Raw genomic sequence first — 12,254 nt, 5'->3', positions numbered from 1 at the left:
TTGGAAGTGCTCCAAATGTCAGTCACCTAACATGCTCTTTAAAAAAAATGAATATGCAACTATATTCCTCTACCCTACCATACACACACACATACACACACCCTTCATCCATTAATCCAGTTTATCTCAATACTAAGAAATTCATTATATCCCTTCACCAACGAAACAAAAGCCAAACAGCAGACTGTGACCTATTGGCAGACTATTTATGTGGCAAAGCACATGTACAGTTTTCAGGGGCCTCCCGATCGATGCACCCCCGTAACTAGATATCATATTGTTTTTGAAAATCTATCACACCTGTGCTCACAAGCAATATACATTGTTTATGATGAAAAAAAAAGAAGAGAGAAAGGCCTGGAGTCAGAAAAGATTAGAAATGGGTGAGATGTAAGAGAGAAAGCCGAAGAGGAACAAGAGTGAGGGAAAGAGGGGAGATTGAGGAGAGATGAGGGGAAGAGAATTAAGGAGACTGATAGTTGAGCACAGGGTCCAGGGGGCATGGATAAGCGTGTGTGTGTGTGTGTGTGTGTGTGTGTGTGTGTGTGTGTGTGTGTGTGTTTAGTGACCGTATGCCTCACACACACCTACACACACACACCCACACACAGAGAGGGTAGCTCATGAAGACAAATGTAGTGACCTTGCTTAGTGATAAGGCATGAAGATAAAGTAGTGTTGGATGAAATAACTGAAAAATATCAAGAGAAACAGAAGTTTGTGTGTGTGTGTGTGTGTGTGTGTGTGTGTGTGTGTGTGGGAGTGCAATAGAGATAGACAGGTGAATGGACAGATGGGTAGATGGAGAGACAGGGAGAGTAGAGTGAGACAGAAAGAAAGACAAAGAGATGAAGAGATAAACAGACACAGATGTGGCTCAATACTGAGAAAGGCAAATAAACAATAATATATGAAAACAGACAGTGACCATAACACACTGTTAAACTACACACACACACACACACACACACACACACACACACACACACACACACACACACACACACACACACACACACACACACACACACACACACACACACACACACACACACACACACACACACAATACTTGGACTTTCCCACATAATACTATTTTAAGATTTTCAGAATAAAATGACTTAATGAGTTACTTTGAAGGTCTCACCACATTGCAGTGTGGTCAGTACACTGTGACATCACTGTTAGGTGTGGTTACAGGTGCAACAAGGTACAGGTGCATATTCAACATCAATTGGACGAGGTCAGTACCAAGCCGGCACCTCCAAACTGGCTTCATAGGCTTAGAAACGTTGCAACTCGATTGATACTCTGATTGTATCTATTGTACCAGGTGCTGACTAGGTTTGTATTGTTGTTAACAAGTGCTTCTGTGGGAAGTTAACACTTTGTCTGTTACACGCCTGCTTACTTGTGCTGAGTCCTTTCAGGCCCTCGGGAGCCTCCCCCACGGCTACATCTACTTCTAGTAAAACGAACAAAACCTAAAATACAGTGTAGCGGTTAATTCGGCGAAGTCTTCTCAAACTTCAGCTCCTTGTATTTCAGACTTGGGATAAGACAAAAATAGTGCCACGGTAACTTAAAACAACTTTGAATGTGGAAACAAATCTATCGGACTGTTCGCTTGACTCGACCACAGTAGTTTTTTTTTTTTTTTTTGAAGGTATCCGCTTTCTTGTAGTCCGGTTGTTGTATTTTTGCGGGGAGCCAACTCTGAATGATGGCGCCAGAGAACAAAGCTGAAAAGGTTTTATTGAGAGACAGAGAGATAGACGGATAGACGGATAGACATCTAGATAGACAGGCAGATAGGAAGGCAGGGAGACAGACAGCAATCATACAGCACAAACACCGTAGAGGTCAATGCTATCACGGAAACGAGCGGTTATTTCGTAGCATTTCATCATCATCATCTATCTTGGTCGCTTGCGCTCTCTCTCGCTCTTTCATGGCTGGATTTCTCATTGATGACAAAGCCATTTATGTCTCTCTTATGTTCCCCCCAGCCTCCCTCCCTCTTCATCCTCCTCCCTCTACCTCCACCCATCCCTCACTCTCGTCTCTCCCTTATTCTCCTTGCTATTTATGCTTCCTCTGTTTTATTTTTCTGTTGTTGTTTTTTTTTCCCTCACTCGCACTTTCTTTCGTCTCTCATTTTCATTTTGCGTCTCCTCTCTTTAGTCCCCTCTTTGTCTTTCTTTGCCTTGTTTGTGCTCACATCTCGGCTATTTTTTCCTCCTCTCTCACCTCATCTTCATCACTCCGCCTCCTCCTCTCTCTCTCTCTCTCTCTCTCTCTCTCTCCCTCTCTTACATCATTTTCTCTCTAAACACCTCTACCCCCTCCTCCTCCTCCTCCTTTCCCTTTTACCTTTCTCTTTCCCATGATTTAAATTCTGCACATCATCTTTCTTACTTTCCCTCTCACTCTGCCCTCCCCATCCTTGCTCGCCCTCCTTTACATGCTTTCTTCCTCTCGTCCCACCTCCCTTATTTTTCTCACATCCCTGCTACTTCTCCTTTTCTTTTCATTGTTTCTATCCCCACTTTTTCCAACTTCTGCTTTCCCTTGCACTTTCCTTACATCAATTTCTCCCCCTTTTCTTCCCTCGCCATCTCCTTTTTTCCCTTCCTCACCCTTCCCTCCCCTTTCTACTGTTTTCAGTCCTCTCTTCTTGCTATCCTTTCCATACCTTTCACCTTCACCTCTGCTACATTCACTCCTCCCAGCCCTTTATCCCCTTTTTCGTCCTTCTGTCTCACCTCATCTTCCTCCCTACTTCACCTGATTTTTTTTATCCATCCTCCATGGCCTGTCCTCCTTTTTCTTCATCCTTACATTGTCTCATGTTTCCTTCCTCTCTACCCTTTCTCCCTCTTCCTCCTTCCTTCTTTCTTGCTCTCCCCTGTCTTATGTTATATTTCTTTTCCCACCTCCGCAAACTTCTCTCCTCTCTTCTGTACTTCTCAAACTCCTTCATCTTTTCTCCCAATTTTTACTTCTTTCCTTCCTTCTATCTCCACCTTCGTTCTGTCCCTTCTACCTCACTCATACTCTGCCCCCTCCTCCTCCTCCTTTCTTTGCCTTATTCTTTATTACAATAAAAAACGATACAAATATGAGAAATCTATGTATAGAGTTACAAAAGTTTAAAAGCAAAAAAGAACCTTAAAAACTAAAATAAGTAAATTGATAAAAAAATATTTTTAAAAAAAGCATACCTTATGCAACTTAAATCTCCTTAAATAATTCATAAAGCAGATCAATTATATATGCACATTTCTAATTATTGATATCCTGTTCCTCTTCTTCCTTCAGCACTGAGGGATAACCGCATCCAGCTGCACCGCTCAACAGCTACCGAGCTTTCCATCACCATCGCTGAAGTGCTGCTGTCTGACGAGGGCGAGTACACCTGCTCCATCTTCACCATGCCAGTCCGCACCGCCCGGGCCACCGTCACCGTGCTAGGTGGGTCACACATCTACGCAGTGCATGTTCACACTGTGCACACAATGTGCATTTCGAGGGGTAAATCTGTCATCTTGATGTTACCAAAAGGAGAGTTTGCAACTTTTGCAGAACTTAAAAATAAACCCTGGAAATGAAAGCGCAGGTAACGCGTGTCTCTAACAGCTGTGTTCAATACGTTTTCTCGATTTTAATAAAACGAGAACATCTTCTTGATAAAAAGATGGAAATAATTGTAAAACTCCTTTACTCTATTACAAGTGATTCTAACTTCCCTAGCTTATGTCTGTCCTTTAAGCAGGAGCCCTCTCTGTCAGGCCCATCTAAAGGTTTCCTCATCATTTTGATTTCATATGTAGGCTTTTGTAAATACTTTTCTTTATTCTTACTGAGGCCTAATGGTGCAGGATGACATCATTACATTGCTTATACTCAGCATTTCTTCTTTGAGACTGATTGACGGCCGTACAAATCAGCTTGACTGCAGTCTATCTTAATTTCACTCCCAAATGTAGATGGATGTTTGGAATTTTTGGCATCTTTCCTTCTCAGTTGTCATTTTGCTGATAATAATTTTGTCTACTTTTTCTATACACTTCATAAAATGTAGAAAAAGTGGCTCAAATCACCTTGATAGACTGCTGTGGTGCTGTGTTTGCCAGACCTACTGTACCCTGCAGAGTTTACCCTCTCTCAGAGCGGAATGAGGTTTGACCCTGGATGTCCATTGTAAGTGTGACATGCTAGGAGAGGCTGCCTGTTGGCAAGAGGCAAAGAATTGGTAAGCCAGCAGTTTAGTTCAGCACTTCGATGAAGTTAGGGGACTTATGAAAGACAGTTTAGAAAAGAATGTCTACAGTCAGTGCAGCAAAGGTGGGGATACCTTGACATTTAGTCTCTAGAGTGGGCAAAGCTGCCCAAACACTAGATCATGGTAATGTTATGACTCAATAGCCTTCCTTGTGATGCTTTCATCCAGTTTGATCCAGATCCTTTCTTACACTGTTAACCTTTGTGTAATGTTATGACCTCATATAACTCTTGTGTGGAGATAAACCAGCTGCACTCATCCTATTTGAGATGGATGTTATTACCTATGTGTGTCGCTTCTTTGCAGCCTGATATAAATTGCGGCCATCCTGTCAGTGGTGGTTGGGCCTGTTTATTGATTAGATATTGGCCTCATCGGCTTTAGCCTCCAGAAACAGTCTTTCAAGTATTGATTTTTATCAGTCGAGTTGTTATTGTTCTTCAGTGTCAGCTAATTCTGGCCATATTTCATGGTTTTACTTGAAGATAAGAACAAAGCAGTGTGCCTGGCAATACTGTAATGCACCAGCTAATGGCCATACAACCACAATGGAGACTTACTGTATACATGGGAGAGACAGCTGGTCTGATATTCCTGGGAGGTTGTGGTGGGCAGATTTACAGCCAACATTTCAGGGCATCCAATTCCACTTTTAAATGGCTGTGTAATGAAATTCAATCATTCTTTTTGCTGATCGCGAAAAGCTGCATTCACATTTTTCAACAAAAATGGGCTTCCATCGCTTAATTTTGCATACCTGCTGATATGGGCAAACAATACATTTTTACTGTAATTTGTAATATCGGGGAGGTTTTTTTTAAGCAATTTTCGCCATTTGCTCTCAGCTTTTCTAATTCAATACACCATAATTTGCCAACACATTTTTTGGATGGAAACCAAGCTGCAGAGGGTTTCTGCCTAATTCCTTTGGAAAATGCACTAAGTGGAAACAAGAGAGGCTGAAATTTAGGGTGGGGCAGGGTGGCTTATTCTTACAACGGCTGTTCTGTGACTGAAAGGCCACAGGGTTGTTCCCCAAATTTGGGTTTTTTTGTCAACAGCTGTGGACGCATCCTAGAATAAATCATTTTGTTGATAATTATTCAAATGTTTTGGCAGTGCTGCAGAGTGTATAGAAAAGAATTCAATACAGTCGCTCTGGACAACAGCATGAGCAAAAATGCCTGAAATGTTAATGTGATGTTTGTGTATGTGTGTAAGGTTGGAGGGGGGAGCGCTATGTGTGTGTCAAAGTGAGGGTAAAGGCGGGTCTACTTTAGCTCTTTAAATTCAAATTAAGATGAGAATCACTCCTCCATATTTCTTGAAATTTTGCAGTAATTGTGATTCAAGCATTTTTTATTCGCTGTAATTGACAGCTGTGACACTGTATTCTGCGTTCAATAAATATTTCATGACCCCTGAGAGGGAGCCAAACCATTAAAAATGTATGGTAAAATGTCTAAATCGCACCGACCCCTATGGGAAAATCAGCCAAAGATATCGAGCTTTGGCACCGCCGCGTTCGTGTGTGTGTGTGTGTGTTTCATTCTTGTTTTGACATGTGCAACCTTTTGACGCGTGTACACAAACACACATGAGTGCATAACTGCTGAGTACGGTCAGTTTTAAATGCTTGTGTGTCCGTGTAAAATGTGTGGCGTGCATCTCTGCTCTCTCCTGAGCTAAGCAGAGAATAATTTATAATGGCTTTATTCTCTTTTTTTATTCTTCTTGTAGAGGAAAGGGTCTCAACAGGGCTTCTCCAACCAGTTCTATATGTGCAGTATTATTCCCTCATTAATATTCAATGCTACTTTACAGCCAGAGAGCTTCCGCACTACATCAAATAGTGCTACATTAAAAATTGACCACATTTTTATTTTTTTGATCTATACCTTGGTTAGTTCACGACACTTTATATTGGTACTTCCGTGTCTATGTGTGTTTGCCCTATGTGCTTGATCTATCTATCTATCTATCTATCTATCTATCTATCTATCTATCTATCTATCTATCTATCTATCTATCTATCTATCTATCTATCTATCCTCTGACCTTCTGTCATTTCTCTCTCCCTTAAAACAATTATTTGGTCCAAACATTTTCAATAACTGGTTTAAAAACATGTCAATTTGAAATTATATCAGTTTCCCTCTCGGCATCCCTTCATAACTTTGTCTCCCCTCTCCATGTCTGTCTTTCTCTCAAAGTCTCTCTGCTTCTGCTCTTTCAACTCTACCTCTCTTTCGCTTTCTTTCCATCACTCTCTTTCTCTCTCTCACTCCTCCCTTTGTGCACAAGAAGGCGGTATGCGGTGAACCGAATGTTCATTATTTTCAAAAGCAGAATGACAGTCATCTCCGCCAACACTTGGAGAAAAGTGCCGCCCACAACGGCTCCAGATGGAGGACGGCAAGAAAAGTTGAATTTTTCTCCTCTCTTGCCTTCGACCATGATGGTGAAGACAAAGTCGATTCTGAAATACTTGGCAGAGAGGATGTGTGGATTCCTTCTCCTGCTTGTGTTGTTTTCACTTGACAGTTAAACTAGTAATTAAGGAAAAATGTTTCTAATTATATCTAACGGTGCCGGAATCTGGAAGAACACCTGTGGGAGAGGAAGATGTATCATAGAATTTTGGTTTGGCTCGGGGGCGTCCTGGTGGCTCACTAAACCAGATTGAATCTGACCTTTGGCTCACTTCATCCCTCATTTCATCTTGCAAACTATCACACAAGCCCCAGGTAAAAAAAAAAAAAAAGTCTGACTGAGTCTTTCTAACTCCCATCTTTGCTTTTAACTAATGAATTCTGGGAGTCGTATTTAATAATGCCTGCAAAATATAATTTGCTTGACATTTTGAACTGACCTGAAGTACTGAGAGTGAACAGTCACACAATATTATTTACCAGACTGACTTGAATTGTGGAAAATGCCAAGGCTGTCAGAGTTAATGCAGACCTCATGCTGCTGATTTTAAAGCGATAACGCATTATTATTTTTCTCATTGAATTAATTGCATTTCCATGTTCATCTCAGTAGGCAGCCATCTTCCCTTTTGGGGTTTCGCTGCATATGTTGGAATACTTAATAGTGTGCCACGAGTACTTGTTGGAATGTTAAGTCAATGAGGGGAAGAAATTTAATTTTATCATTTTCTTTTGGGAATAGTTTTATTTCTATATTCAGCTTCTGTGATGTTTTTAAGTCTTACTCAGCATTTCAGTTATTCAAATGAGACTGCACTTAAAAGGGAAGACAGAGTAAGAGTCTGCTGGATGATATCATGGAATATCCCAGTGAAATATCTGTTGCTAGCATTTTGCCATCAATTGAAACATTTTGCAATGATTCACAATATCAAAAACCTAATCATTACAAAGTGCAAATAGATACATTAAGCAATGTTTTCCCTACAATTATGCATTCATCCAATCTGCCAGATCATTATTGGGTCTGGTACGGACCTTACTAGAGTAAGCAGATCTGATATTGGCAAGTAATTACCGATCCACATTAAACATGTCTTTGTCAATGTCATTATGAAATTTTGTGTTTGTGTTCTAAATCTCTGCTGTTTTTGTGCCACAGCAATCTCTGGGGTCCTGTTACTTTACATACAAATTATTCCAATTGCTGGATGGATGTTCTCATCGGTACAAGCACATTACAAGCAATCTGTTGATCTTCATATTTTATTGCCTTAACAAGTCCTCTAAACTCAACCACAAGAACTCAAGAGCCGCATCTAGTTCCCCTCATCATGATGGCATCTTTTTTCATTGCCTTCAAAATCCATTACCAAAGACCACTATGGTTAAGGTGTGGTTAAATTTAGACACCGACAGTCAAAGAACGATTGAGGTCACGGGTAAAAGTGGTGCTCTCCACTGTTAAACTCACAACTCCTCAAGAGGTTTTGTGGCACTGTTACAACATTAAGCTACACTTGCCTTAAGTGGTCACTTAAAAAATAGAAATGATCAATTACCTCTGCCCCGATGGACACTGATGGGCAGAGTAAGTTTGATGCTTCTGGAAGGTCAATGTGAACAGAAGCTTCACAGACATTTGAGCAGCTGTGCAATGACTCTGAACCACTTTTGGGGCAAATCATTGCAAGACTGCATCATTATTTTTCCTCCAAGCTGCTTTCCATCAAAGCTTTCAGAACTGACCAAATACATTCCCCAATTCGATACACAACAACTTTGCAAAAAAATTGCTGTACTTGTTATACTTGTTAGAAGCTCAGCCATTGGCCCTGAACTTTTTTGCTTTTTCTGGCTACAAGGTGAGCCCTGCAGCATAAAAATGCTCTCTCCTGCAAACTCTATAACTTTTTCTTCCTCTCTCTCTCTCTCTCTCTCTCTCTCTCTCTCTCTCTCTCTCTCTCGCTTTAGGTGTGCCCGGTAAACCTCAGATCTCGGGCTTTGAGAGTGCAGTGCCGGAGGGGGGCAAAGTCACCCTGACCTGCACCAGTACTGGCAGCAAGCCCCCCGCCAAGCTGCGCTGGTTCCGAGGAAACCAGGAGCTGGAAGGTGAGAGACACAGGGCGTGTGTGGACGCTCTGTGTGTTTGTGAATGTGTGTATTGTCGAGGTCAGATAATGTGTGCTGGATGTGTCTGTTGTTATGCTCTGGCTTGTACTCATGCTGGATCTGTGTGTGTGGTAAAGAAATGGATGGGTGTGGTTATGTGTATGTTTGTGGGACAGTGTGTGTGTGAGTTTGTAGCTGCAAGGATATTTCAGAGGAATGAAGGATGTGGTTTGTGTTTGTGTACGTGTGTGTGTTTCTCTGTGGGTTTTCAATAAGCTTTTGTATGATCCTTCAGTGTGTGTGTTTGTGCACATGTGCAGTTTGTCCGCATATTCCTTACATATGAGCATTTTTGTGTGTTTTTGATCCTGTGTGTGTGTGTGTGTGTGTACGTGAGAGAGAACGTAGCTTGCGTGTGTAATCATGCTGTGTGCGTATTGTGTCCTTGCCACGTTGCCTGCTGTCTCTCTGTGTGTCCTAAACCTGCGCCTGCATATGTGTGTGTGCAAGTGCAAGAGCATATGTGCATGTGCAAGTGTGAGAGCATGCTGCTTGTGTGTGTGTGAGAGTGCAGAAACACGCTGCGAGTGTGTTGTGTCCTTTTTTCCCATCGTTCCTTCATGTCCTGATCCAGTAAATGCGTGCCTATGCATGTATCCAGGAACTGTGTACGTGTTTTCTTTTATTTGTATTTTGTGTTGATGCTGACTTTATTTGTGCAAGTGTGTGTGTGTCATCCGTTGAGCTGCAACATATCTGCAACTGGGAGTGACACAACAGAGAGCGAGAGATAGCGTGGGTCGGATCTAGCCAGGGATAACGACAGAATCCTGCAATGAAAGGCAGGGCGGAGGGGAGGATGAAGGGATGAGGTCGAACAGAGAAACAGAGATAGAGAGAGCTTTGCATGAGGTCAGACTGACTGGTCTTTTGTTATAGATAAACGGGAGAAATGAGCAGGGAAGAGAAAGAGAGAGGCAGAGAGAGCAGAGCGAGGATGTCATAAGAGGACAAATTAACTGGCTTTCTTCTTACAGATAAACTGAAAATCACAGAGACGATTGGCAGCCTCTGACTCACACCACTGGTATTGGCAGTGGGAACGCTTCTCCAAATTACGACCATGTTTCCCGTAACCCCCCCCTTCTTGTTGCTTCATCAGTCAAAGGTTTTCTGTTTTGCTTTACTGAGCAGAACAAACATGTTGGAAGTGTTGTTTCTGTCGCCCTTTTGCTCCTTCCACCATCTGCCATTACCAGAAACTCTATAAGCTTTACGCTCTATTTGTACTGGAAGAACAGCGCCCTCTGTCTGTTTCCAAAGCCCTCCAGCAGATGTCCCGCCAAATCTACTTTGTGTACACTGCGGTGTTCAGACAGGCAAATCTTCTTTGCAATGGTCTTTTAAAGAGTAATTATACTAATATAATATGGTGATATAATATGATAATGATTTATTGATGTGAAAATGCTACACTCAGGCTTTGTAATGCAAAAATGCCTGTCTTATGTCCTGATGCTTTGGCAGTGTTAGTGTTTGCTATAATTATGGATTGAAATGAATCGAAAGAATGGACTGAAGCTACAAAGAGAAGGAGGAATGGGAGAGCTGCCTGCCTGAGGACAGATTATCTGGTCTTTTTGTTACAGCTGAACTAAAAACAGGAGACAGAGGGAAAGAGGAGCCTAGAGATTGTTGCTTTTTTAGAGAGATTGGATTTTTGTTTAAAGGGTCAGCTCACCCAAAATACAGAAAGATGTATTTTTCCTCTTACCTGTAATTGTATCTAGCCACGCAGATAGTTTTGTTTTTATTTGTCCAGGTTTTGAGATATTCGTCTCTTGAGATGACTGCCAACCATCCAATATAATGGAGGTGAATGCAATTTTGTTTGTGCTCAATGAAAAATTCTACAGCAACATGTCTTTTCAGAAACAATGTTTTGATTACTCTGGATAATCAACAGAAGAGATCCAGAGGGATTATGTTTATATGATATCTATGCACTTCATGATTTATATCCAGTGCAGAGAATAGTGTGAACTTTACGTGGCAAGATGTAGGGTAAAGTGGGGTTATAGGAGCTATATGAGCATGTAGCATATCTGACTTTTATGCTGGAAACCAGAGTTTGTAGTCTGGCATAATATTTGTTTTTTCCGACTGTAATAGTTTCCCCCTGACCTTAACTAAGTGTTTTAGTTACCTAACCTTTACCATGCCATTAGGGTTTTTCCTTTATCTGTGCCTCTGATACAGCCTAAAATGTTGGATTGGGTATCGGCGAGTACACAAATCTATGCACCAGTTCAGTATCCCGTAAACAGCTCCCTGCTAGTTTCCATTAGTGTCCCGTTTGCCTTTCTGAAGTCATGACCTGCCTTACTCTCCCTGTGATTAGCTCTCCCTGATATTCTCACCCTTACCCTATCTCACCCCTCATGCCCAAACCTAACCAACCAGCGAAGGCAACGAGTGCTAGCCAGTCAGAGTCAGAGTAGGGCGAGGCATGTGCGCTGTGCTGCCACTGAGCACTGGAAACTACTGTAACATCAGTCAGAGCTAGCTAAATGTCAGCAATTTGACTGACAGATTATAGAAGAAAGTTCTATGGCATTCATTCTCAAAGGGGTTTAACCTGAGCCAGGCCAAACAACAATGATAGCAATCCTACACATACAGCTGTCAAAAAAGTCAAGCATCAAGCACCTATTAATGGTAAATTAGTTCTTTCCCTGGTAAAGCTCATTATCTGAAACTCCATGCCTTATTTTGTAACCCAGGCTTTCTGTTAAAAAGTCCAAGTTGAGATAATCACTGATTAGTAAACTAAAATCCATGTGTAAGATTACTGCCACTTTAGTTTGCAATGCGTGCCATAGCCATTGTCATGCAAAGATATTGGATAAATAAATCTTTTTTTTTAAATGTTGGCATTGAATGTTATAAAACAAACCCTGTCATTGAATGTAATCCAGGGTTTTGCTGAATCAGCGGTCTTGTCTGGCAATAGGGTTGTATCCAGAGTAACAGGGACATTGGTTCTGTTTAGTAATTTATGTGAACCGACCCTTAAAAAAAAGGGGAGAACACAGAAAAGTAGAGCCAGACAGAGAGAGATTTGAAAGAGATCAACTCGATGTGAATGATGGTGTGTTCGAAGCCTCGCCCAGCCGTCCTGACACCGTACAACACCAATCAGTCATTGCTGCAACGACACACACACACCCCTTCGGTTTAACACACAAACGCTGGTAATGGACAGATGATAATCACACACACACACTGTCTCACAGTGCTCATCTCCGGCTAGATAGCGGAAGAGCACCACGGGTCAGCATGCTATTATTACAGCTTCTCATTCATGCAGTTGTAGTCTACTTATGTGTGTGCGTGCCCGTGTGTGTGTGTGTGTGTGTGTGTGT

At 41.7% G+C, this 12,254-nt stretch overlaps 1 protein-coding gene across 4 annotated transcripts in view; it reads left to right on the top strand.

The window, feature by feature from the left end:
• The window catches only part of cadm3 (cell adhesion molecule 3), an 85,980-nt gene that overhangs the window by 48,508 nt on the left and 25,218 nt on the right, over positions 1-12,254 (top strand). For all 4 annotated transcript variants that reach the window (XM_051403785.1, XM_051403806.1, XM_051403795.1 and 1 more), the window contains exons 4-5: positions 3,322-3,474; positions 8,692-8,829. In XM_051403785.1, the coding sequence (XP_051259745.1) occupies positions 3,322-3,474; positions 8,692-8,829 (291 nt within the window). The remainder of the gene's footprint in view (positions 1-3,321; positions 3,475-8,691; positions 8,830-12,254) is intronic.

The sequence above is a fragment of the Dicentrarchus labrax genome, unplaced genomic scaffold (genome assembly GCF_905237075.1).
Source record: "Dicentrarchus labrax unplaced genomic scaffold, dlabrax2021, whole genome shotgun sequence".
Taxonomy (NCBI): domain Eukaryota; kingdom Metazoa; phylum Chordata; class Actinopteri; family Moronidae; genus Dicentrarchus; species Dicentrarchus labrax.
Note: the sequence above shows the minus strand (reverse complement) of the source record. Positions and strands in the feature narration are given on the sequence as shown.